The 26,335-nt window shown below is 45.0% G+C and overlaps 1 protein-coding gene across 6 annotated transcripts in view; it reads right to left on the bottom strand.

Annotated features, from left to right (window-relative positions):
• ANXA6 (annexin A6) overlaps positions 1-25,528 on the bottom strand; it is a 70,796-nt gene extending 45,268 nt beyond the window's left edge. For 2 of the 6 annotated variants that reach the window (XM_084839185.1, XM_084839183.1), the window contains exons 1-2: positions 25,379-25,528; positions 18,400-18,475 (exon numbers count right to left, since the gene is read on the bottom strand). In XM_084839185.1, coding sequence (XP_084695311.1) covers positions 18,400-18,417 — 18 coding nt within the window. In that variant the 5' untranslated portion in view covers positions 18,418-18,475; positions 25,379-25,528. Of the gene's footprint in view, positions 1-18,399; positions 18,476-24,834; positions 24,973-25,322 lie in introns of those variants that run through there. The other 4 variants (XM_084839187.1, XM_084839184.1, XM_084839182.1 and 1 more) reach the window with 2 other exon arrangements.
• Between the last annotated feature and the right edge of the window lie 807 nt (positions 25,529-26,335).

Here is a 26,335-nt window from a genome sequence, read left to right on the forward strand (position 1 = left end):
GCTCACAACCATTTTCTGCAATCTCTGTCTTGAGATTCAACAGAGAGTTATGAGTCACTTTACAACTATTCCCCTGCCCCTCTCTCTCTGGGGAGGGCTGGTAGAACACTCTCACCTGACAAGATGTGAGAACCCTGGATGCCATCATTGCCCCCACACATTCCCTGATGGGGCAACCTTTGCCAACTCCAAATACATCCTGAGGACTGTAATCACTTAGGGATCACAGATCACCAAGGAGCACTTCTCAGACACAAAACCCAGAGTTTCCAGGGTTACATGTAAGGGGAAAAAAAAGTCCTTGCAAACTTTGGATGCAGCATGCAGTGTATTCCTCAATGTATTTGTAAATAACTGGTAGGATCTGCACCTCAACCCACTAACTGGGAATTTAAATTCTACTTTCCTTGGACCAAGCACAATACTACATCACACTGACCTGGTTCACATATAATAACCCAGAGTGTAGGTTGAATATGGGTTGTCGTTGAATTGTGGATTATCATTATGTGCAAACCCTGCACTACAGTTTAACTATGGGCTGTTAACCACGAACAACCCAGAGTTCACAAGCCAACAAACCATGGACTCTCTTCCTGGGTTGTTCGTGGTTAACTACCCATAGTTAAACCACAGTCCAGGGTTCACATGTAACGACAACCCATGATTCAACTACAACCTTTACTCAACCCATACTCAGGGTTGTCATTATGTATGAACCAGGTCACTGGTTTTATCTGCTGTACCAAATTTCTAGACTGCCTACAGAAAGTAAAGGCCATTTCATGCATACCTGTATTCTTCCACAGAAGGAACAGGACAATCTCTGTGCATAGACCGAACACAGGTAGGTATTTACATGGAAATCGTAAAATTTCTTGCATAAAGTGACTTATTTATTTATTTATTTCATTTCTATACCGCCCAATAGCCGAAGCTCTCCGAAAGCCGACTTTCGTAGAGGAATACCCTGTTAAAAAGAAATACTATTCTTCCTTTAATACACAACTTTCTCTACCACTGAAGGAAGTCTTTCATCCTTCACGTGGCACTTGCCATCCCTACCAAGTAAAGTAAACCCGCTGGCATGGCAATACGCAGGACTAAATCAATTCAGGGTGCAAGCGAGGATTTGGTATTTGAATTCTCCTCAGGATTTAAAAAAAACTTTCCTGCATATGAACACCTAGCATGTAAGGGAGAAACTCACACATTCTTGCAAACACATAAGAAAAGAAAAAAGTCCACAAAACTTCTGGCATTACCGCAGAATAAAGGTATCCTTGCTCGCTCTTTGAACTGCCATATGGGCAACACCTGTGCCTGACTGATAGAACAGACTGAGAGCCAGTGTTGTATAGGGGTTACAGTGTTGGACTGGGGAGATCTGGGTTCTAGTCCCCAGTTGGCCATGAAGCTCACTGGGTGACTTTGGGCCAGTCACTGACTCTCAGCCTTACAGGGTTGTTGTGAGGATAAAATGTAGAGGAGGAGGATCATGTAAGCTGGCTTTGGGTCCTTGCAGGAGGAAAAAAGGCAGGATATAAATGTAATAAATAAATAAATCGAACAGGGGGTCATTCAGTCTCTAAATGAAGACAGAAAAACACCAAAGAAGCTCATAAACAACAAGAGCATAGGGTGGGAGGCTTGCCTCTCTCATCTCTAGCGATGCCATAGGCACCATCCAACAGTGCCTGTGATTCTTGCACAAATGACAATGCACAAGCACTCTTCACTACTGCTGAGACTTAGGACGGAGGTGGGACAAGACACATTCTCACAGTTGTCACTGAGGAAACGTAATACCACTGGAACAGGAATATCCCTACTTGAAACAAAGACACGTGGCAACGAATACATAGCACCATCACACTTGTTGCGCTCTAAACTGGTTGTCTGGGAAAGCATCTGGAATAAACAGATTCTCATGAAACAGAATCTGCATGACCTCAACAGCCACTTTTAAGTCTTATAGCTTTGGCATTACATCTTCATGCATTATTAGACACGGATAAGACTCAAAGTGCACCTGTGCTGTTGCTTGGAGGCTTCGGAGAGACGTCACAAGACCAGCAGAGATTCTACCATTTGAGTACAGAATGCTCTCTTTGTTGCTGGCTTGTACATCATCACCTGCCACAGACACAGCCTGCACCAACTTCTTTGGCATCATCCCTCTAGTGTTGAGAGACGCCCCTTAATTTTTGGCCACAAAGTTAGTTTTTTTGTTTGTTTGTTTAGCTCACCCGTTAAGCATCAGTTGTTGTTGTTTTGTAATTTAATTATTTGAGTATTGAGATGTTGTAATGAAATCTGATAACATACATCCAGACCACAATTACAGACACTAATGGGTGCATTAGTCTGGGGGTCCAGTGTGCATCTGCTAACCATCCGACCTCCACAGGCTATACATACAGTTTCCCTTTGTCCTTGCTAATCCATGCCATAGACAGGGGCAGCTGCTGACCACACAGCCTTCATGGCAGGGATTCAACATCTGGAAAGTCCTATGTGTTTTGTCCACTTGAGGCATTTCCAGTTTTCCACGAAGCAGAAAACATGGGGAGCCAACATATTAACATTGGTTTAGAACATTTGGGGTGGGTCTGCATGTCCATCTGCAATGCTCAGGTGCATTTGTACAAAACCAGAAGAGGGGAAAGGGGGAAAAGCAGGTACTCAGAGAAGTACTCTCCTCCTGCACCCCACATCTGAACCCTGCCAGCACAATCTGTGGTGGTCTCACAGTTGCCTTCACCTGCAGTGCAGACAGCTGGGACCACAGCATTTAGAGTGATCATTTTGGATGAGTGTTTGGATGTTCAGCCAACCTCTTTTAAAACTTCCCTGCAGATGTTTCTTTGAAATCCACAGTATAAAAGCCATAGCCTTGTAGTATCCTCTCTTTAAAATGTTCATCTGGTAGCTCTAAGGCTTAGAGCAGGAGTGGGCAACTTGTGACTCTCCAGATGTTCTGGCCTGCAACTCCCATCATCCCTTACCATTGGCTATGCTGGCTAAGACTGGTGGGAGCTGTAACCCGAAATATCTGGAGGGCAACAAGTTGCCTACCTTTCTGGCTTAGAGTCTAAGCTAACCCAAATGCATCTCTGTCTACGATGACTGAACAAATCTGGCTCTGTCCCACATGTTTTCATTCAAACCAAACCTTGCAGCTCACTACCCCCCATTGTCACAGTACTGTGGAGGTCTCAGCCCTCAGTGCTTTTACCCCTAAGCAAGGATGAGACGCAATTACCCTCCTTTTTGAAGATAGAAATCTGAAGCACAGCCAACATGTGGAATATTGTTCCCAATACTGAACAGATAGCCTAGAGAGAAAATGAAAATTTTATACTGCTCCCCCACAGCAATGCACTTGATTTCAGAGCCCAAATCTGAATCATGTTGTTCATGAAAACCCTTTCTGAAGTTGTCCTAGATTTTTTTATGGGTGTCTTACTTCCAGCTTTTCTAGATACGTCTATTTTTTCCATCTTTGGCAACAGGGTGAAGCAGCAGCCGCGCCTATGTTCCTGGGTCCAAAAAGGCTCAGTGGTAAGGACTGCCCTCCAGCAGCAGCAGCAGCTGTACCAACAGCAACAGCTGTGTGTGAATGTCATTGACACCTGATCCAGGGGATTTCCACCAAGGCTCCCTGAAATATTTATCAGGGCCCCCGCGCTAATGGAAGTGCCAGGCGGCGAGGGGGATCCACTGTGCTTTGACAGAAGGATCGCTTGCCTGCAGGGAGTTCTCTTGCAGGGCAGGTTTTGGGTTTTAAGCATCCGAAGCGGTGGGGTGCCATTTGCGGCCTGTCAGCCTGTCTGGCAATAGCTGTATATTATGACAAACAGGATCATCTCTGAATGGAGCGGCAGAACAACCCCCCCCCCCCCCGCCAACAAAACACCATTATAAACATATGACAATAGCCCAGCGGAAAAAGTGGGCAGGAACTGACTGGTACAGAGCATCAAAAAGCATTATAGAATACAAGTGACTATAGCACCACATTCACAACTAAGCTTAGGCTAGAGACTGTTTCTCCAGAGGGATGAAAGAGGAGTTACTGCTAGCAGTATGCACCCTCACCCCACTTTCATGTCTAGTAAACAGGTCTTGCACGGGATCTGTAGTGTTTCTAAAACCTGCACTCTGCTCTAGAATGGAAGTGTATACACAGCTAAGGGAATTGGTTCTCATTGATAGTGTAATCTATCATTTACTATCATTACAGTGATTACTATCATTGAAGATAGTAATCTTCAAACTGCATGTTAGTGGAGCTATAACTACCACCACTGCCCCTCCCAATATAGACTATATAGTAGCAAAAAGAGGGGGCAATCACTGCCCCCATATAGACTATATAGTAGCAAAAAGAGGGGGCAATCACTGCCCCCCATATAGACTATATAGTAGCAAAAAGAGGGGGCAATCACTGCCCCCCATATAGACTATACAGTAGCAAAAAGAGGGGGAGGGCAATGACCAGTCATGTAGGAGAGGGATGGAGCCAGGAGCAGCCTCAGCCTTGCTGCCCCAGGTGGAAAACCCAAATGGCATCCACCCTTGCAGTGCACTAGTGTCCTTCCCCTCACAATTCATAGGCTATATATCGCTGCTAGGCACACTAACAAAGCCACAAGACGCAACCCTATGCCTGTTTGGACAGAAAAAAGTCCTACAACTCCCAGCATGCCCCAGCCAGCATGGGAGTTGTAGGACTTTTTTCTGTCTAAACTTGCATAGGATTGTGCCTCAATAAACTATTAAGAGTTCATTACATAAGCAACATTCAAACCCAAAACTGCGTCATATGTACAGCGTTTTGTACATATGCATAGAGCTCAGGGCACATCCACCTGATCAAAATCCTGTCAAAAGAGTCAAACCTAAGATTCAATTTGTCTTAATGGAACACACGGTTCAGGCTGGTTTCGTACAGATGAATTTGGCACTTGATTTCAGACTCCGCAGTGCTTTGAAACACTGCCCGAGTCACGCAAGCACCGTTTTCTAGAAGCGGCACCCATATTGCTCCCGTAGCATTTCAGCGACCCAACCATGTGCAAGTAGGTCACAGAACTGACACCCTCACCCCTGTGATCAGGTTGCATCATCATGACCCCAGCCACACAGGAGCCACTCACAGAAAAGCAGCTCCCACATGACTTGGGCAATGTTTAAAGAAAGATTTCATTTCAGACTGATTCAACATCACCACCCCCTCCCCTCATTCCGTATTTCATTTAAAAAGTATCTATTGGTTTTAAATTTGTTTAAAACAGGGGTGGGCAACATCCGGGGTTCCAGGGCCTATTTCAACTCACTGGGGGCCACACTCCTGCCACCAAATTTTGGTGACAGCAGCATCTTCAAAACAATCTACGATTTGCCGCCAAACCACAACGGTGGCTTAAAAAGGCAAAATTTCGCTTTAAACCAAGGCTTTAAAGCTAAACTTGCCCTTTTTAGACCACTCTTGCAGTCTACTGCTGAAATTCAATGACAGATTGGCAATCATTTTGCTGCTGCCACCACAGCATCAAATTTGATGGCAGCAGGGGGCTGCATGTAACGCCAAAAGGCTGCATGATGCCTGCTAGCTGCAGGGTGCCCCCCCCCCCATTTAAAAACAGCATCTCATTTCAGACGAGTTCTACATACAACCCATGTAGTTCATGAGATTGAAGTTGGTCCCATATTTCCTATTGCTTATTCAGCACAGGATCTGAATGAGTTAGAACTGGGCCAAATGTTCAGCTATGACTCTTTTCATAGAACTTCAAGGGGTTGGGGGGGGTGTCAATACATCTTCAGGGGAGAAAAAAAAAATCAGAATTTTCCTAGGGGCAGAGAGCTTTACCTGAAAAATGGCAGCAGGTTTTTCACTTAAAAAAAAATTAGCACAGAAGTACTCCTCTAAATAGCTACGACTTCCCTACAGTGTCTCCCCAAATGGGCCTCCCTCATAATGAAGTGTTGTGATGTGGCATAGGATAAATAGGGGTCACTGGCACCAACTAACAGTGACCAGGAAAAGGGAAAATTGGGAAGACAGAAAGTCACGGCAACAGTTGCTATGGGGGATGGAAGGGTGAAAGAAGGGCAGCTGAAAAAAGAATGGAGAGAATAGGGGAAAAAAGGAGAATGGAAAGAGAAAACGAGAGGAGGAAAGATTTTCTCTCTCTCTGAAGAAGTTCAACCAGTATCACAGCTGAGAGATTGTTCTAGGAACCTGCCTGATCACCAAGGGACAGAACAGTTGTGAAGGGCATGTTGCAGCAGGAGGCCTGCTACGTGAAAGTCACCAGAGAAACAAGTAGTTGAAGTATTTTGTGATCTTATTCCAACTAAGACACACGGGGCAGTATCCAACTGTGTCATTCCGTTAGCGCACATGATGCTGCACTGGTGGAAACTAGGTTCTGAACAATGCGCAAGAGGTGAATCCAACTAAAGTTGTGTTTGTGCAAGGACGGCTGCACAAGCAGTTGCGCATTACACTTGTGCAATCCCCTGTGCAGCCAGTTACGCATATCTCTTGTGCAACCTGTATCCAGCCATTGGATACTGTCCTGTGTGTCTGCACACACACGAACTGGAATCAAGGAAAAACAGGGAGAGACAATGGAGCGATCCAACTGTTAAGGGGAGGGATGGATGGAAATGTATTGTTATTGGATTTCAAAGAGATAAAACGTCATTGATCTATCCAGGTGTTTGACTAGATCCTTTAATCCCCAACTCAGATCTCCATTAAACGAACCCTCCAGAGGCCCTTCTCTGGGTGTCCTGCCAAAGGAAATGAGGTGGATGGCTACTAAGGAGAGGGCCTTTTCTGTCATGGCATCCCAAATGTGGAACGCCTTACCCAGAGATGACTGCCTGGTCAGCGCCAGTTGAAGGCCTTCTTATTGTCCCAGCCATTTGAGTCATGCGGGGGGGGGGGAGGGGTTGTATTGAGTGATTGATTGCTTTTATATCCCGCCTTTTTTCTTCTTGCAAGGAACCCAAGGCGGCTTACATTATCCTCTTCCTCTCCATTTTATCCTCACAACAACCCTGTGAGGTAGGCTGGGTTGAGAGTCTATGACTGGCCCAAAGTCACCCAGTGAGCTTCATGGCAGAGTGGGGACTAGACCCCAGATCTCCCAGCTCCCAGCCCAACACTCTTGCCACTACACTGCACTGGCTCTCAAGCTTTTCAAAGCTTTTATTGTATTTTTTAGATCTTTACATTGCTGGTTTTTACCTTGGTTCTATACTGCAGTTTTTAAACTTTAAAAAGTTTTATATTAAATGTTTTATGCTGTAGATTGTGGTTTTAATTGTTGTGAACCACCTAGAGAGCTTTGGCTACTGGGGCCATTTATTTATTGTATTTATCACATTTCTGTATTGCCCAATAGCTGAAGCTCTCTGGGTGGTTTAGAAATGTAATAGAGAGATAAATAAAATGGCCCCAGCAGTGACATAATTTCATCTTGGATGAATTGTTGCGGGGAGGGAGTATGATGGCCAAGGATGCTGTGATGTTTTTCCCCCCACCCCAAAAATGCACCTGGAAGGATGCTATGTCAGGATGTAGCCTCATTCAGGGAAGGCATTGTGTGGAAGACAAAGGCCGCCACAAAAACTAAAAAGTCCCCACCCCCAAAATAATCATTTTTCTCCTGCTCTTTCCAGAAATTGTAGAATTGTAGCAGCCATATCAGGGGTCAGACTAAGTAGCCTCATGCAGTCTCATGCTTCATGTTCTTGCTGAGCTCTTTCTCCCTTGAATATATTGTTGTAAGCTGACGAGACACAGGAATTCCTTATCTTGTCAAAGGTCATACAATTGTATATCTTGTTCTCTGCTGTTCTCTTCTGTTCTCTCCTTATCATGGCTACCCTATAACCCAGTTCTTGTATTATAAACAATAGTGCTAAGAGAAAAAATGTTGAGGATTGCAACCCCATGCGGGAGGGGGAGGAGGAGCCGTTTCATATGTGTCACAATGTCTATAAAACCAATGTGCTAATGTAAATCGGGGCTTCTGGCTCTTTGGAAACGATTCCAGCCTTAAGCCCGCGCGTTAAATAAAGAATCTCTTTTTCCTTCACTCCGTGGTCTCTCTGACTCTGGGTTCTGCAACATAAATGGTGCCGTGACTCGGATGTGGCAGGCTCTGAGCCAGACAGGTGGCAGTTGCCTGCTCTTGATCGCCGCACCAGGAGGACGAGCTCGGCGCATGCCTCCCTTTCTTGGCGCCACCGACCTTTTTGTCGAGTGAATGGGAGAAAGCCTGCACCGGGATCGCCCAAACGGTAGCGAGCAGCAAGAGAACCTTGGGAAGCGGAGGAAGGAACTTGAGCCCTGCCTATATCGCAGCTGCAATTGAGTTGAAACCCACATTGGAAGCCTTCAGGAGAAAGGCAAGTATATGGGAAAAAGAGGGCCCCGCCTTTAGGGAGAAAGGCCACTGGGCAGAAAAAAAGAGGGCCCCGCCTTATGAAGAAGGTCAGTGTTGGTGGTATACGTATACAAAAGAACCTACTCCTTGCGGGTAGAAGGGGGGCCTGATCACACCCCCGAGTGGGCGCCAGTACCTAGCACGCCAGTACTCAGTAGGAAGCTGAGGAAGCTGGGGAAGCCGTTTTCCGCTCTGGTAAAAAGTGGGAAAAGTGGGTGGCAGGGACATATGGATGCAGTGGAGAGATTGATGATTGTGTGAGTGGCTACTGCGGTTTCTGACGCATACCGTTGACCGTCCGGGTGCCCAGGCCAGTAGCAAAGTGCGTGGTGTGAAAAATCCTCTTGTGTCGGCCAGTGAGACCCCTTACTCACTGACCAATTCCCATTCCCTAATTGTGTCTGTCTTCAATTTAGGAGGGAGGCTATGGGTGGTGGGGGAAGCAAACCTTGCACCCCCTTGAGATGTATGTCAAACAAAGAAGGAAAAAGGTTTTTTTTAAAAAAAGATTCAGAATAGAGAGAGAAAACAGCAAAAAGCTCAAGGTCGAGCTGAGAGAAAAAAAAAAACAAGATCTGAGGCTGTTAATTAGAAAAATGTTGCAGGACAGTCTGGCTTTTAACAAAGCGTGGGAGCGTGAGAGTGTAAGGCCGAAGAAGTAGCTGTTAGCCTAGCGCGCCGAGAGAGGGGGGGCAGGAAAATTGCCCACAACGTTCTGAGTTGTGCAACATCATCACCTCGCCTAATTGAGATGAAATCCCTAAGAAATGGAAACTGAAAATGAAGACCCAGAAGATTAAGGCAAAATAGAAAATAAAGGTGAAGAATCAGCCCCCAGAGCACAGGCTAGACCCCTCTTCGAGTGAAAAGTGTGCCATAAGACTGTCCCAAAGCAGAATGAAGCGGAAAGACCATGTTGAAGATCTCTGTCAAGGTAACCGTGTTTAGCTTTGAACTGTGTTAGAATTGCATAGAGCCTGTAGCTACTGACCATCGGCTATATGATTTCTGAAGAGCGTAACCATTAAGCTTTTGCCGTGGGATTCCCTGCAATGAAGAAATCTCACTGATTTGAGTGTCCAGTGTTACACTGCCTAAGTGTGTGTGCTAAAGAGACCGAGAAACCAGACAGCATGTTCCTGGCCAAGCCAAAATCACGCTACTGCCATGCTCCTGGAAGCTGCAATAAACTGTGTAAGCTGGGAGACCCAACCTGATTGAGAAGAAAAGATATTGGAGCAACTGTCTTGAAAAACAATGAGATCTGTGTAGCTGGCTGGCTGACGCTGTCAGTGATGTTACAACTTTAAATTAAGACTGTTTTCCTGTTTGAGACCCCAGTGAAGAAAGCTGAACCGAGTTATTTGTTGCCCGTGCCAAAGCAAGAATTTGGCTGCCCTGTACCTCATCGTGTCCTGTTTTGAGCTTGGGATTTACAAATACAAACAAACTGAGAAGCTTGCCTTTGAAGTCCTGCAAATCACCCCACCGCCTCCCCGAAGATTAATGGCTGCCTGAAAAATGCAAGTATAAAGCGATGCCCATCACCCCCCAGCGTCCTGAGTTTCGGCACTCAGTGTTTCAGTGCTTTCATGTACCAGGTTAGAAAAGAAAAAAAAAAAGAGTAAGTTTTTAAAATGTCTGTGAGAGAACCTGACAGAAGTAAAATAAAATTTACAAAGGAGTTGCCCAGGTTAAAGTGTCACGGCTAGAGAGCTGAGCTGTGCCGCTCTGTTTAGACAGAGGCCTTGCTAAAAAGTTAAAGGCCCTTGTCTGTCAGAAGGGGTGTAGGGCCACACTTCCCCTTTTTAAACTGATGCAAAAGTGGAGAGCCTTTGCTGGAAACATCGCATCTTCATTGCCCAGAGCCTTCTCTGTTTGCCTCCATCAATGTCTGGGCTTTTTAGAGACACTCTGCACATGAACTAAAATTTTAAATTGTCAAAGACTTGCCATGGACAGTGCTATGAAGCTTTTGATAAACTTGAACTCTCATCGCTGTGGACCGTGTGTCTATGTTTGTAGTCAGCTCAGTGTACAGCAGGCTGAGTTTGATCTATAACTTTTAGATTTCCTTCTGCCAGAACTCATGCGGCATAGAGTTGCCGATGCAAAAATGGTGACCTAGAACTCTGCGTGTGTGGGTATGCCCGTCCCTTGATTTTAATGAGCCCTGAGCCTTCAGCCAGAAGAGCAGTATAATTGCTGGATCTGCTCCATCATGCCTTACCATGCAAGAAGTGTTTTCCATTCATTGTGTTAAATTGCAGAAAAAGTTTGTTGTGTATATTTTATGATTTCTTAAATATCATGAAATATATGTGATATTTGCAGATTAGTGTTAGTTGCAACTCCAAATAATACTAAGTGTGGTTCCCAATAGATGACAAGAAAAGAAAGACAAAAGCAAGTAGAAAAGAAGGAATAGAGAAAGTAGCAGACAGATAGAGAAGAGAGGGGAAAAAAAAAGAAAGAAAAGGCAAAAGGCAAAGAAAAAAAAATTTGTAAAAAAAGAAGCGTGGCCATAGTTGCCCCCAGGGTAAATTAAAAGCAGCTGATTGTGCCTGGAGCTTATTACCTGGGATAAAGTAGCCACAATAATGTAATAGTTCTTTAAGATAAAGAAAATCTAACTAGAAGGAGAAGAAGAACCTATCCCAAATGTGTGTCAGTGGGACTAGTGTAAGGCAGAAAGGTTTAAGTAAGTGAGTTTAACTTGAAAAAGACAAATAAAGAGACAAGGCTGGTGCATAGATCAGAAAGTTTTGTATAAAAAGTTTGAAACATGATCTGCAATACAGGCAGATCAGCAAAGAAAAAGAAAGCAAAAAAAAGAGAAAAAATTTGTCTTCCCATACTAATAAATAAAAGTGTTATCAAGCACTTTGGGAAGCGAAGTTGTTTACAGGAAGCTGTGCCTGAGAACCAAACACTTCTAGCCTATGCTGAAAATGCTTGCTAGTGTTGTGCTGCCTCATGGGTAACATGTATAGTATAAAAACCCATTTAGTGCAATAGCTCGTGGTTCAGAGAAGCTGTCTGATCCAAAAATTAAGTACGCCTGTGTGCTGTAAATTACCCAATAAAGTCTCCTTGTAAGTAACCCCCCCTGCTGGAATCCCAAAACACAAGTGGGGCTAGAGCGCCTCACCCAGTATCAAACCCTGCTGTTAAAAGCCATGAAAGCAGGTATGAAGAAGTCAATTAATATGACCAAAGTGTCTAAAGTGCTGCAAGGTGCCACCGAGGCCCCAGAGCGTACTTGGAGCATCTTTCAAATGCCTATCGCCAGTACACCCCCCTCGACCCAGAAGCCCAAGAAGACATAAACGAAAAAAGAAAAGAAGAAGACCCGGCAGAGGCAGAAGATTCTTAAAAAAAAGAACCAGTGTGCCCAGTGTGGACAAGATGGACATTAGTGGCATGAATGCCCAAATAAAATAAATCAAATACACAAAGGAAAAAACCAAAGAGGCCAGAATGGGCGAAGAGGGAGACAGCTTGAGAGGGGCCGTGATATTGACTGTGAGGGGCCGTGACATTGACTTCATAATTGACACTGGAGCAGCATCAAAAGCAAGCAAACGTTAGCCTTAAACAAAAAGTTCAAACACTGAGCAAAGTTCTTCAAGCCCAGCGCCGCTTTGTCTTAAAAAAATAAGCCATTCCCATCACAGAAGCTCATCCTTTCCAACCAAGAGTTAAAGTATGAGTTAAAGAGGGAAAAATAACCCTTTGACTCCCAGATAGAGAGGACTGAAAACTGTCATACTTTCCACCCCCGCAGCTATGAAAGCAGCTAGAATTAAACCCTGGATACATTGGACACGAGTCAAGAGAGCGAGAGGGGGAAAGTAGACCATAAACAGAAATCCTGAAAATCCTTTAAAAATCATTCTGAAAAAGCAGTAAGAAGACTCAGGCTAGACCTTACTGTGGACACACCGGGAAACTGTCCCCCTGCGTACGGTCAGACCTGCAACTGGAGAATTGAAGAAGGGGACTAGACCCTACTGCAGCTTGCCAGGTGAATAGCTGCCCAGCGTACGGTCAGATCCCAAAGAAGATCAAACATGCGTGTTGTAGTGTTAGTAGTGTTGCATTGTGTTTCCTTAATAAGGTGCAAAAAGGGGGGTCTGCCCCTGGAAGGAGAAGTTTGTCCCAGTGATTTGCTGATAATTACTGGCTTCACCTGGCTAACATCATGAAAATAAAACATTTTTGTTTGCCAAGAGGTATACCTGCAAACAGGCTTATTAGCTCTTGCCTAATACCTGTCTGTAGACATCCTGAGAAAATTCAAAAAGATACCATGTTAAAAGTTTATGGTGTAAGTTTAACTTATTCCCAAAATGCTAATTGGGGCATGGTTGCAAAGATCCTACCCCCTACAGAGTTCACTCTACGCACCCCCATCATTGCTGAAACAAATGCTACGTGTGCACAAATGCTTAATTGTCAAAAATTTTTCCAGAAAATATAAAGCTATCCCTGGCCCCCTTCCACTGTAATAAAATTCAAAACATATCTTTTAATGATGCCCACATACTTTTGCCTCATGGATGGTTTTAGACATGTAATTCCCGCACTTGGTCATTCATTCCTGCCAACTTGTCTGATAACCACCCATGTTGCCTCAGCCGCCAATTAAACTGGTGCCAATTCTTCCCCTGTAGCCCGAGAAAATCCGTCAACGGCAGCCTCGAGCACTCCAACTAACTAAAAATTGTAATAGTCATGTGCAGTTATATTCTGACTCAGAAAAATTGGCCTTAGCAATGTCACTAGTTGGGGTTCCAGGTTTAGCCTTGGCTAATGGTCTAAAGAACAACTGGTTAGCTTGCAGCTTAGCCAAAAGCATAAATGCCACCTCACGAGCATTGTCATTGTTAAATAAAGAGTTGCGTGATCTAAGAGGTGCAGTTCTAGAAAATAGAGCTGGTATAGATTACCTCTTCCTTCTTCATCATTTAAGTTGTGAGACACACCAAAAGCTCTGTTGTTTTAACTTAACTGATAATGGCAATGCTGTAGATAAACAAATCAACAAGCTGCACAATATAGTAGCTAACAAAACAATAAGACAAAACAATTAGCTCAATTAGTTAACCCCTTGGCTTCCAGATCTTAGCTAGCTTAAAAGCATTGTTCATCCTAATTCTACCAGTATTGTTCATAAAAGTTCTGTTATGTCTCTGCGTTCCTTGTCTTATGCGCTGTTTAACCAATCTGTTTTATGTCTCAGCTAGTAAAACTGCTGCCCTCTATGCTCTAATAGCCCAACAAGAGGCTAAGTAATATGTATGTCACAAAAAGCTTTGTATGGTTATCAGAAATGCTATAATTGTAATGAAATTATGCATTTAAGGGGGGAATGTAGCAGCCATATCAGGGGTCAGACTAAGTAGCCTCATGCAGTCTCATGCTTCATGTTCTTGCTGAGCTCTTTCTCCCTTGAATATATTGTTGTAAGCTGACGAGACACAGGAATTCCTTATCTTGTCAAAGGTCATACAATTGTATATCTTGTTCTCTGCTGTTCTCTTCTGTTCTCTCCTTATCATGGCTACCCTATAACCCAGTTCTTGTATTATAAACAATAGTGCTAAGAGAAAAAATGTTGAGGATTGCAACCCCATGCGGGAGGGGGAGGAGGAGCCGTTTCATATGTGTCACAATGTCTATAAAACCAATGTGCTAATGTAAATCGGGGCTTCTGGCTCTTTGGAAACGATTCCAGCCTTAAGCCCGCGCGTTAAATAAAGAATCTCTTTTTCCTTCACTCCGTGGTCTCTCTGACTCTGGGTTCTGCAACAGAATCACCCCATACCACCCCAGTTTCGTGGGCTGTGAATGGGCCTGTGAGAAAGAGAGCATTTTGGCGCTATACTGGCAGCCCGAACAAACAATTCGCTCTCTGCCTTACTTTTTTAAGTGCTGCAAAGTGCTGTATTTTGAGTGCTGTAGCCATTCTTCCCCTGCCCTCCACCCCCACAACCACCCCCTACACTCCTCAGTTTAATACCCGCATAACAACTTAATCTTATTTAAACAAAGTTGCCAAAGACCTTATCAGTGACTTTGAACTATTTCCCCAGAGCAGCTCAACACAAAAAGAAAGAAAATCCACCCCCATGCTTTAGAAACAATGGCAACAGTGGGAACAGCAGCTGCATTCTCATATGATCTGACTATTTGACTAGCAAAACCCCGCTGGGCTAGATGTTAAGGACAACCTAGACGTGCAGCTCACCCTTGAGTTGAGTTTTCTTTAACGAATAACCAGCTTAGGTACTGCAGCCAGATCAGGACCACAGTACAGGGGTGAGGGGGCGTTAACCCTTTGCCCCCATCACGGTCCAGATCTGAATCATTCCCTCTCCCCACTCCCACATCTGCTATACGCAACAGGAAGAAAGCTCCCATTGGTGCTAATGTCTAGTTTGGCCCTTGGAGAGAGACCTAGGGTGCACTCAGATGAGGCTTTTATTACACCATCACTCTGAGCTTCTCCACACCAGCCTAAAATCCCATATTTAAAATGGGGCTTTCTGCTTCTGTTTTAAATGCAAGAACACGAAGGACTCCCTTTACATGCGCTTCCTCCACCCCTCCCCTGGCTTTCCCCCCTCCCTTCCCCCCTTATCTGAGCCTCCCGTATGTTTCACTATACAGCCATTAGATGTCGCTGTGGTCTAGCTACTCTTATTGCGGCTTTTCCTCTTTTCACAAGAGAACTCGAGCAGAACTCAAGCACTGTAATTTGATAGCTCATTATCTCTAATCTTTTAAAAAATGGAATTAAGATCATTTAGTGTGGGAGACTCCCTGGAGATTAATGACGTCATCTAAAAGACCCGCAAACTTCCACGAGTAACCAATCTCAATAGCAGGATGAAAGCTCTGTGTGAAGAAGTCCTCTGCCTCATTCACATAATTTTACCGGGGGGGGGGGGGTCCAGTCATTGTCATCTTCCACTTGAAGCCTTTCCATATTCTCCCATCTCTTCTTCTGTCTTTTTTCTTACCACAGGAAAAAACATTAAGGAAAAAAGAGAAGAATAGCTGCACGGTGCCTACTGACTGGTGGAACTAGCAGCCCTCCATCGGGAAACACCCCTAGAGATTTCGAAGAAATGTTGCCTTTTAATGTAAAAGCTCGGATGCTAACACACTGGGACTTCAGTGCAGAAGGGCGGTGTCCTATGGCTTCTGCCATCAGTCAAGGGACCAAAGGCCACCAGGAGATTACACTCCCTGCCTCCTAGGAAGAACATCACAGAAAGGGGAAAATCGGCCTGCTCCCAGCCAAGGGCCATAGGAAGGAGCAGCTTCTCCCCTCCCTACCAGAAAGAATACTTGGCTCCATCTGCAAGTTCCCCTGGGACTGCAGGGCTGAAGAGCAGCACATCCTGGCCTCTGCTATCGGTCAGGGCACCAACAACTGCTGGGTTCTGCATTCGCGTAAAGGGGTTTTATGTCATTATAATATATTGTAAGCCATACTGGGGATCTTCCCCAATGGGACAGGGGTATAAATCTTCCAAATGAATAAAGCTGCATCATGACGCAAGCCAAAACAGGCCCTATTCCGCCTCTCAGTGCCACCCTGCCATGCGGTTTGTCATTGTCACACAGGTGGCTTTCGATCTGGCATAAACATAATTTTTAAAAAAGCAGGCTCCATATGATGTTTCTGAAGAATGGGGAAAGACTGGAAAGTTTCCAGTCTACCACTGGAAACACTGCAAATCATAATAAAGATAGAAGCACTTGTATAGCACTTCCAAGCGTTCAGAGGGCTTCACGTGCCTTTTCTAGTTGTACTCCTTAAACAATCCTTAAGGTAAGCCAGCATTATTATACCCCGTAGTGCAGATAGGAGGGCCACAAGAGAGCAGCTTGCTTAAGGACACCTAATGAGTTCATGGCCAGAGGCGGTCCAAGACTAGCTGCCAACAACTGTCCCCCTAGGCGAACCATGAAATCGGCACCCACGCCCCCAAACCCCAACGGCAGATCTAGGCTGAGGTTTTTGGTAAACTGGGAAACATTTTGCCCCTATTTTCTGTTTAATGAAGAGGCAGCCCCCCCCCCCCATGCTCCTACATCTTCGGAAGCAGAAATATTATCATTTATAATAAAACGTGCCCCAAATATGTGTGTGTGTGAGTGTGCGAGTGTGTGTGTGTGTGAGTGTGCGAGTGTGTGTGTGTGTGTTTGTTTTACTAGGCACCGTATCAGCACAGAGGGTCTGATAAAAACATCAAAGGAGACGAGCATGGCCCTGCAAGAAGGGTCCCTGGAAGAAGGGTCTGGGTTGTATCCTCGGGGTGACATAGCAAACAAGGCGCCACCAGCCTCTAGGCTCAGCCTTCCAAGGGCAAAGGAAGGGGCTGCTGGGGGGAGGGGTGCTCTCACTCCCTGCCTCCAACCGGGAGCAACAGTGAAGCAGGAGGATATCCCATGTCACCTGAGGGCAGACCAGGTCCCAAAGGCGGGTGGGCAGCCTGACTTAACCCCACCATCTCCAGGTACCTCGCTCACCTCCACAGCCTTGGTCATATTGCCTCTGTACGCGCACGGGAATTGAAACAATGACATCTTTGTTATTTTATTTTTTGAAGTTTTTTAATTTGTATTTTCCCCCTCAAATTTGGCACCCCACTTGACTTGGTGCCCTAGGCGACCGCCTAGTTCGCCTATATGGACGGGCTGCCCCTGTTCACTGCAGAAGCAAGATTCAAACGAGGGACTTGGCGATTTACATCTCAGGCTCTTAGCCATACCACCTCTCACTCAGGTCTTCTTCATCGGAGGTCCACCTTCGGGTGGAGCAAGGCAGAGGGCTAGTGAGGATTTTGGGGCCCAGAAGAACTAGGCTTTCAAGGGAGAAATGCACTCAGGCTCCAAGGCTCCAATTCAGCTTTCAGAAGGCCCCAGGCTCAAGGGCTTCTTCACACATTTTTATCCTGCTACTGAGATTGGTTACTCACAGAAGTTTGCGGGCCCTTTAGATGACGTCATAAATCTCCAGGCTGTCTCCCACACTAAATGACCTTTATTCCATTTTTTAAAAGATCGGAGATAATGAGCTATCAAATTACAGCACTTGAGTTTTGAGTTCCCTCCATGAAAAGAGGAAATCCTGCAATAAGAGGAGTTAGACCACAGCACCATCTAGCGACCGTATAATGAAACATATCAAAGACTGAGACAAGGGGGGGAAGAAGGAAGTGCGGGTAAAGGGAGTCTGTCATGATTCTGCATTTAAAACAGAAGCAGAAAGCCCTGTTTTAAATGTAGGATTTCAGGCTGGTGCAGAGATACTCCAAGACACCCTACAGCTGAGTATCTGACACATCTGTTACAGAAGCCTCTGGAAATATGAACTACATCTGCTTCAGTGATGAACAAAGCCCCTCTCTCGCCTTTTCCAGTTCTATTTATGCTCCCCCCGCTTTCTTGTTCTACTCGCTTGTAGAGATTTCATTTTGGAGTCTCTAATATACAGTACATCTGTTTTGTGTTTAGATCCAACACTGGCTGCAGGAGGAAAGAATGTAAACTGTGCTCGGGATCTTACTCCTCACAAAAAGCCATAGCTGCCAGGAGAAAAAGACATCAGAAGATAGAACCTTCCAGAGGCAGGGTATATAACCAACGAGGTATCAATATATTTGCCTCCCTCATTATAAGCGTTGTAAGATTAGGAATGGAGATGACTGTCTATCCAGGTGATGATCTCATGTCAGTCTGGTAATGATTACCAACCCTTATAGTGCAAATCCTATGTATGCCTACTCAGAAGTAAGTCTCACTGAGTTCAGTTGGGCTTACTCCCAGGTAAATGTATAGGACTGCACTGTAAGTATCTTAAGCAAGCAAGGCCCTAGAGTAGTAACTGCAACAGCTGAAAATACCTTACCTTTCCTTTGCTTGACATCGTTTCTGGACCAAAATTAATCGAAGAGATGGAGGATGCTGCAGAACAGGACAGGATGCTGCAGAACAGAAGAAAAAAAATAATTAACCAGGTTCTCCTTTACTTTTATTGCCCTAAACGTCCTACATTTCAGAATGCTCCTATACCGCCAAACTGCATGAGGGCTATTGTGGCTGAAGTCTACTTGGATACTACATGACCCACATGAACAGGGGCTTACTCCGCTGCCTCAGTGTTGAGAAAGGAAGCTAGCATACACTCAGGGGGCAACTATCTCCAGCTTTCCTACTAGTGCAGAGAAATACAATTCCTCAATAAGCACCTCTCCTGTGCCAGGATATAACTGAAGTGAGCCAACTCAAATAAAGCACCGCAGTGGCTTGTTTCTTCCCATCTCTCTTTGCCGGATCACCATAAGCATCCAGTGAAGCTCACGCGGCCTGATTTTCTGACACAGGACATCAGCCAGCAGAATGACTGGGGTGCAAAGGCTGGAAACAGACTTCAGGGCTTTATCTTCCACTGCCACTAATGCGTTGCACTGCTTGGACAAGCCACCAAATATTTCTGGAGCACTGTTTCCCCATAACAAGGAGAGGTAGGGATATCTGTAAGAGCATACCTTGGCAGCATGAATGCAGTTCTATACTAGCAGCTACTGCAGGAGACATCCTCATAAACTGGGCTACAATAAATGCAAGATTCTTGGTGCATGTTGATATTTACTGGTAATTCTTAAGGTTTTAGGAGGTTTAGCAGTTGTTTGTGTCATGAAGCATCAATTATTAAATGTCCTCTATGCTATAAAACAGACTTCCCCTACCTGGTGTCCTCCAGATGTTTTGGACTACATCTCCCAGCATTTCTGACCACAGGCCATGCTGGCTGGGGCTGATGGGAACTGAAGTCCAAAACACTGGGTTGAGGAAGGCTGTGTCAGAAAGTGCCCTAGGGGCCTCTTTCAGTAGACTCCAATAGCCAACTCAAGACACAGACGAAAGGATTCTTTTCAAGGCTTTAATCCTTTTACAACTTAATGACTCTTTCAGATGCTAATCACCAGCGACTAAGCAAGGAACAGCAGAGTGGCTTATGCGCGGAGTAGGCAGTTGATCCCCAGGCAGTTGATCCCCGTTTGAAGGAGAGTCACTTGAAGACCCTGAACTTATGGGCTAGGGAGAGATCCTCCCTCTTTCCCTTGGGTCCACGGGAGGCAGCCGTTGCTTGCGCGCCAAACGGGCGCTACGCCTCTTTTCCGCACCCTCCATCGCTCGTCGCTCTTTGTGTCTGCGTTGAGCATCCAGCAAACCCGCCTCCCGCACTTTCTCACTGCTAGGATCACTACCTATCTCAGGAATGCTGGCAGGAGGAATCTCTGCCCGCTGCTGTGCCTGTGAGGGATGAGCTGGCTCCTCTCCCACGGACTGCTGATCCTCCTCAGAATCAGAACTGCTCTGGGGCTCTATCGGCTCAGTTTCCACCCTGACAGGCTGCTGTAAAACCCCATTTATGGATGCAGGAAAAAGATAGGCTGAACCTGAAACCACATCCATTGAGTAAGTTCAGCTATACATACTACTGAAATTCTTTTATTTTTTAAAAAATGAAGCATAATCACACAAAACCCCAAAACTGAGGGAGGGAAGTCACCATCAGTTTGCTGCAGAGAAGCATCCTCTATTTCCCTTTTAAAGCCGTTGGCCAAAGCTTTGTGTAAAAAAAAAAAAGGAAGTTCACATTAAATAAACACAGTAAGCAGAGTTGAGGTCTAAGGGCCTTTCCATCCAGTAAAAATGTATGGCAGCTCCTTGCAGGCAACTTATTACCGCACTGCAGTCTGCCTACTGGGCTGAGATCCACTAAGAAAGTGACCCGTCAGTCTTCAGCAGGCATGCTACAGAGTGAGAAAAGAGACAAAGGGAACCACACCTTTCCAAGGACTGCTTCATGCTTCATCTTTTAGCGCGTGGCATAAAACGTAATTTGTGCATGAAAGAAAGGTCCACTTACCGCATCGTATATGATAGAGGTACACACCAAGGAGCAATACCTGACATCATGTAGTATCTCTGGTGCATTTACTTACATTTCAGGAATGCGCCCATTGTACTGCAACTCAACCATGAATACCCTTTTATGCCACCGTGACTACAGCAAGGAACACCCAGGGTTGCCTCCCTTAATGCCAAACTCCTAGGGCTTCATAATTCTGTGAGTTCTGAGGAACCACAACAAGCTCTGGGATGCAGTACCAGTGACAGAAGCCTATGAGGGCTGGCAGAACAGGAACACTGCTGGTTGCGATGTACTGTGGTAGGTAGTAAAGTCAGGAGTGTCATTTATATAAAAGGGAGGGAGAAGAGATCGGGCCTCAAGGTAGAAAGGAGAGTTTCATTTTGTGGATGGCCTGGCTAATACCATCAAAATATACAGTAGTCCTGGCTGCTAATTTAGAAATAAACATAGCCTATCAGGTAATGTTGCAAATTCCGTAAAGCAAAAAAGGATGTTCAACCAGGGGAGCATGTAATACAGATGCGCTGAATATTCTAAAGTGAGAAATTTTGACTTGACAGGGACATTTGGGGGTAGGAGGTTTAAGAACATAAGAAGCGTCATGATGGATCAGACCAAAGGCCTATTTGGTCAGCATTCTGTCCACACAGCGGCCAACCAGATGCCAGTGGGAAGCCCACGAGCAGGACATGAGTGCAATAACTCCCTTCCACTTGTGCTTCCCAGCAGCTGGTGTACAGAGGCATATTGCCTCCAATACTGGAGGTAATACATAGTCATCATGACTGGTAGCCACTGATAGCCTTTCACAGTTTCTTGCTCACCTTTCACTACCAGCCTATTTATGGTTCTGGCACCGATGGCATTCTTCACCAATGCTTGGTGCCATTTCCCCCTGTTTGGCTCTGCCAGAGGAAAGGCAGGAAGGATTCCCTTCGCTCTGACCTGGCTTCAGCTGTCATCATGTAACCAAATCTGACTGGCTACATGGCACGAACACGAAACCAAATCAGAGGGAAGGCAATCCTTCCTGCCTTCACTTTGGTATTGCATCAAGCAGCCAAAAGAAAAAACAAATTGCGCCAAGCAAGAGTGCTTGCTCGCGGTAAGCTGAACGAAACCTTTGCCCCACTCATAGGCCACAATGAAGGATCACCAAAAGGGAACCCCCTCCTTGCAGTTCCCTGCAGCAAATGCTGCTTTGGCTCAGCCCTAGATGAAGGCTGCATACATTCGGGCCCTGTATATTATCAATGAGACTAACATGCCATCATATGTCCCAGTACCACCTCCAAAAGCAGCAATTTGTTGAAGAAAAACCAGTCTAAAGGGGGACACATCAGGAATGCTGAAGATTCCGAGACTAGTTTAGTAGAGAACAACTGGGACCATGAAAGACATACAGCAACAGCCATATACTGCATGGCTTCCTAGAAATACTTGTAGGAAGGAGCATTCCTTGGTCCAGACTAAAGTGTCACATGAACAAGTTGTTTTGAGCTTTAATATTTCTGAGCAGCAGTGGCTCCAGGTTTTTGAGGGCCCTTGAGCAAAGAACCTGTAATGGACCCCTCCCTCAGCGAGTCTACCTTCTCACCACCATTGTCACCAGCTGCTGTTGCTCCTCATCCTCTTATCAATGCTCTAACTTGCTTGAGAAGCAGAGAGCTAACAAACAAGCAGACAGTGACATCTACTGCTCTCCTTCTCACCACCACCATTGTCTGGGTCAGAGTAAGAGACAGGTGAGCATGCAGGTTGAAATGGTGAAGAGGAGGAGAAACTCCATGGGGCTCTTGTCAGTGGCCCCCTGCTGGGATGTGGCCACTTGACAAGTGCCCAATCATGCCTACCCTTGATGCTAGCCCTGTTTCTGAGCATTCTGGGTAAGGAAGTGGTTTGGCATTCAGATATAGCATGGGTCTATCAGGGATTACACACTGACCAAGAGAGGACATTGTTCTGACCAAGATATCAGAATTTAGTGGCTATGATAATGAGAAAGTAATGTTTCAGTGTGGTGTGCATGCAGGCTGCTTCATTTCCGGCCCCAACCCCACAGGAACTCACATCCTGATGATCTGAAGTTTAGTGCACAGGGTATAACATTTCCAGACTTTGAAAGCTCCCTTTAACCTTTGCTTGAAAATGAGATTTCAGTATATGGAAGGGAAAAAACTTATCCAAGCATCCACATTCAGAGAAAAATATACAGGAAAATGCAGAAATAAAAGGAGACAGGCTCATCTTGATGTCTGATAACCGTAAATCTCATGAGTCAATAAATGACTCCTCATGGGTTCATAATTATTAGTCCAGTCATATTGTACCAACACAACACAGAACAGTTGAACATCTGGGTTTAAATGTGCACCCCAGTGGGTAAAGCTGAACTAGGGCCAATGACCAAACAGACTGTCATCCATATTAGTCCATCATGGCTGCTCTCATGTTTGCTGAATTCAGCAACTCCTTGAGCCTAGCAGGGGGTAGATTAACAAGTACCAGACCCCCAACTCCATGCAATGCTAGATATCCAAAGAGTTACACTTTTTCCATCCCTAAGGAGGGAGTCAGGATCTATTTCCCCACCCATCTAACAATAGCTTTTAAAAAACATATAGACAAAGGCATTTATAACCACGCAATTTCAGTCACCTAAAGGCAAACACAAACCACTGAAACGAAAGATGAAGCAGAGCACAATAGACAGCGACAGCTGTTTTGCAATATATCTCTGTGTAGAGGAAATTCCATTCATACAGATAATCAGACTACCCAAGAGGATCCATCCAGGCTGAAACGGTCTCTAAAAACTGCCAGACTCCCATCTTTAGCTGAAGCCAGGGCAGCAATTTTGACAACTCCCTTCCAAGATTTAACAGGGTATCTGGGAGTTTAAGAGAACAGGAGATTCGGTGCAGGTTAGGGAAGGCCTGGTCTCAATTATTTTGTCAGAGCTCAAGAATGCAATTCTAAATGCACCTAAATTGAACACAGTGGGACTTAGTTCTAATTAAAAATGCTAAGGATTGCACTGTTAAAAGGCCATTTTGAAAACACTCCTGATAAATGATTTACCAGAGCGAATGAATGAGATTGCAACCACGTCCCTGAATGGAAGAGATGAGCAAATAGCCTATTAACCTTTTGAGAACTGTCAGAATCTCCTCCTTCTCAGCAATGGAAAGTTAGCTTCTGCCTATTCTTTTCAGTGACTTCTGAGAACTGCCTTGCCTTCTCCAGTCTTGATGAAATCAATGAAAAGATTAGCCACAAAGGCAGTTTGTTCATTTCAACCCTCCTCCACCCAGACAAGAGATCTTCATTTTAATATATAGGTTCCAGCTCTATGAATATAAACCAGCAGAGTATGAACTGAGGGTTATTTTTAAACACTGTAGGCAGTATGCTACGAAGACAGTTATTAAGATCTAACATCGTAGCCCGTAGGCTCACAAAGGTTTTCATTCCCAACGTTAAAAAATAACTCAATAGCACAATCCTATACATGTCTCCTCAGATGTAAGTCCCATTGAGTTTAATGGGGATTACTCCCAGGTAAGTGGATACTGGATTGCAGCCTAAACGCCATTCCTGAAACCATATGGCACACACATACTCCACCCAGTTCAAAGGGGCTAATGCATTAACAAGACTGGGTAGATCTAACACAAGTCATACACATAGAGGTGCCTTCTTTTAGAACCCCAATGGTCAACATATTGAAGATTTAAGTATTTGTACTAAGAGCACAATCCTACGCTTGTTGATTTGGAAGTACGTCCCACTCTGTTCAATGGAGTTTTATTCCCTAGTAAATCAACTTGGTCACTATGTTCTGAGTTGAAAGGGCCACGAAACCAAGAAAAAGCAAAATACTTTAAAATGTCATGGTTCGTTCACATGACTGTTTTGAAGTGTGGCTTGTGACTTTTTTTAAAAAAAACTTTTGATCTACAAATTCTCTCTTTGCTCTGGAACATATGTATAATTCAACTGAACTTTTTAGGTTACAAGACACAAAAACATCTCTCCCAAAAAAGGCCCCAGTCATTTCAGTGAGCTTGGAAGCAGACCTGCCTGTCGAAGATCTGAAGGACAAGAAGGTTTATTTTCAAATGCAACTTTACAGCCTTTATAACAGAAATCCAGCCACAAAACAGTTGCCTTCTAGCCTCCCACAATTTACCACTGAGATATCATAGGATTCATATATGAACCACTTAAAAAGAAAGAAAGAAAGAAAGAAAGAAAGAAAGGCAACACCCATAGGCAGAGATTAAGACAGGCAAGTATACCATCCTGCAGACTGAAATTTTAACAGGCTGAACAAATGCCCAACATTTTATGCCATGTTTTTGTTGTGGGGGTAGTGCTAAATTATGATGGGAAAATTACCTCATTGATTTGGTACCGTTTTCATTCTCTGAGCCCATATAGCCAAAATTCCCCAGAGATTGTATTACCATTGAATACAGTTTTGGCTTCTACTACTACCGCTAGCTAATTACTTCATCGTTTCGTCTTGTGCACTGCGTATATTTGTGTAGGATTTTTTTTTTAATAGTTCTATGACAAAACCTCCACCGCAACTCCTCCAAGATTAGTATCCTTGGCTATCTGCCCGGGCCACACCTACCGGCTCTTACAAGCACAATAGCTTATTCAAGAAAACGCAGGCAAGTTTCCTAGCTAGCGGGGAGTTCGGATTATGGGGATCTTCCCAACCCCTTGTGAATTTGCACTACAAAGCAAGCGATCTCCGTTGAAGAGAAAGTCAGCCTAGAACACAGCCCAAAAGCCAAAAGCCGCCCACTTTGCAGCTGCTACAAGAACAGCTCTTGCTCTTTTAGGCTGCCAATATCCCCTTCTTTACACACACGCACCTCCTCTCATTCCTCTCCGCTTTATTCCACGTTTCCTCCCACCGGCGTAAACTTACTTTGCAGGGAGGGCCGAGGCCTCTTCTGCTAGGGCTGTTGGAAGGAGCCTCTCTCAGTCTGCCGCCAGGCAGCCCGGCACTCGATACGGCTCAGCAAAGGCTGACCTCGATGCAATGCAGCTGTTTCCTTCCTTCCCTCCGCTCTGCTCTGCTCGAGCGGCAACGTCACGCTTTCCAGAGCCTTCCAATCCTGGCCGGCCCTTGATAACACCGTCCTCGCCTCCCCAGGTGGGAGACAGAGAGATACTTGCAGACTTACAGCCTTCGCTGTGGGCTGCGGGGGGCAAAAAGACACATCTTGCCCTTCAGAATGCCTCTCAGTGCATTGATTCAACCATGGTGTGGTGGGATCAGCTTGCTTGCTTGGACGGGTTTAAGAGAGAAAAAACGTTGCCCCTCGGTCACGGATGCTTAAGGCTGCAATCCTATGCACACTTCCATGATGGAAATAAGAACTCCTACTGAAGGGGGGAGGGGGGCGATTTACTTCTGAGTAAATGTGCATAGGATCGGGATGAACAGCAGGGTATAATGCCATTAATTAATTAATTAATATATTTCTTGGCCGCCTTTCAGGGCAGAAGCCCTCCCAAGGCAACACACAATAAAACACATAACACCATTACGATATTAAGAACCATAAAAACACAACAAAAACAGCAAGCAGGGCCAGTGCTAGGTACCTAAAAAATCCAGGGCTCAGGCCCATAGGACACACACAAAAATTGCACAGATTTGCATATGATAATTTGCATATGCAAAGATATGTGCATAATTAGAAACAATTACTATAATTTAAATTTTATAGAAGGCAAGCTTCTCACCTTCTTGCTTGCTTTTAGAACAGACCTACGCAATGTCCCAAACTGTGCTTGCTTAAAACTTACCCTCCATGCGCCCACACTTTCCCCTGGTCTTTCAGGCCCAAAACCGAATAGGGATGATAGAGTGCCTGGG

The sequence above is a fragment of the Heloderma suspectum genome, chromosome 2 (assembly GCF_057233095.1).
Source record: "Heloderma suspectum isolate Gila_16-S chromosome 2, 16-S_ref, whole genome shotgun sequence".
Taxonomy (NCBI): Eukaryota; Metazoa; Chordata; class Lepidosauria; order Squamata; family Helodermatidae; genus Heloderma; species Heloderma suspectum.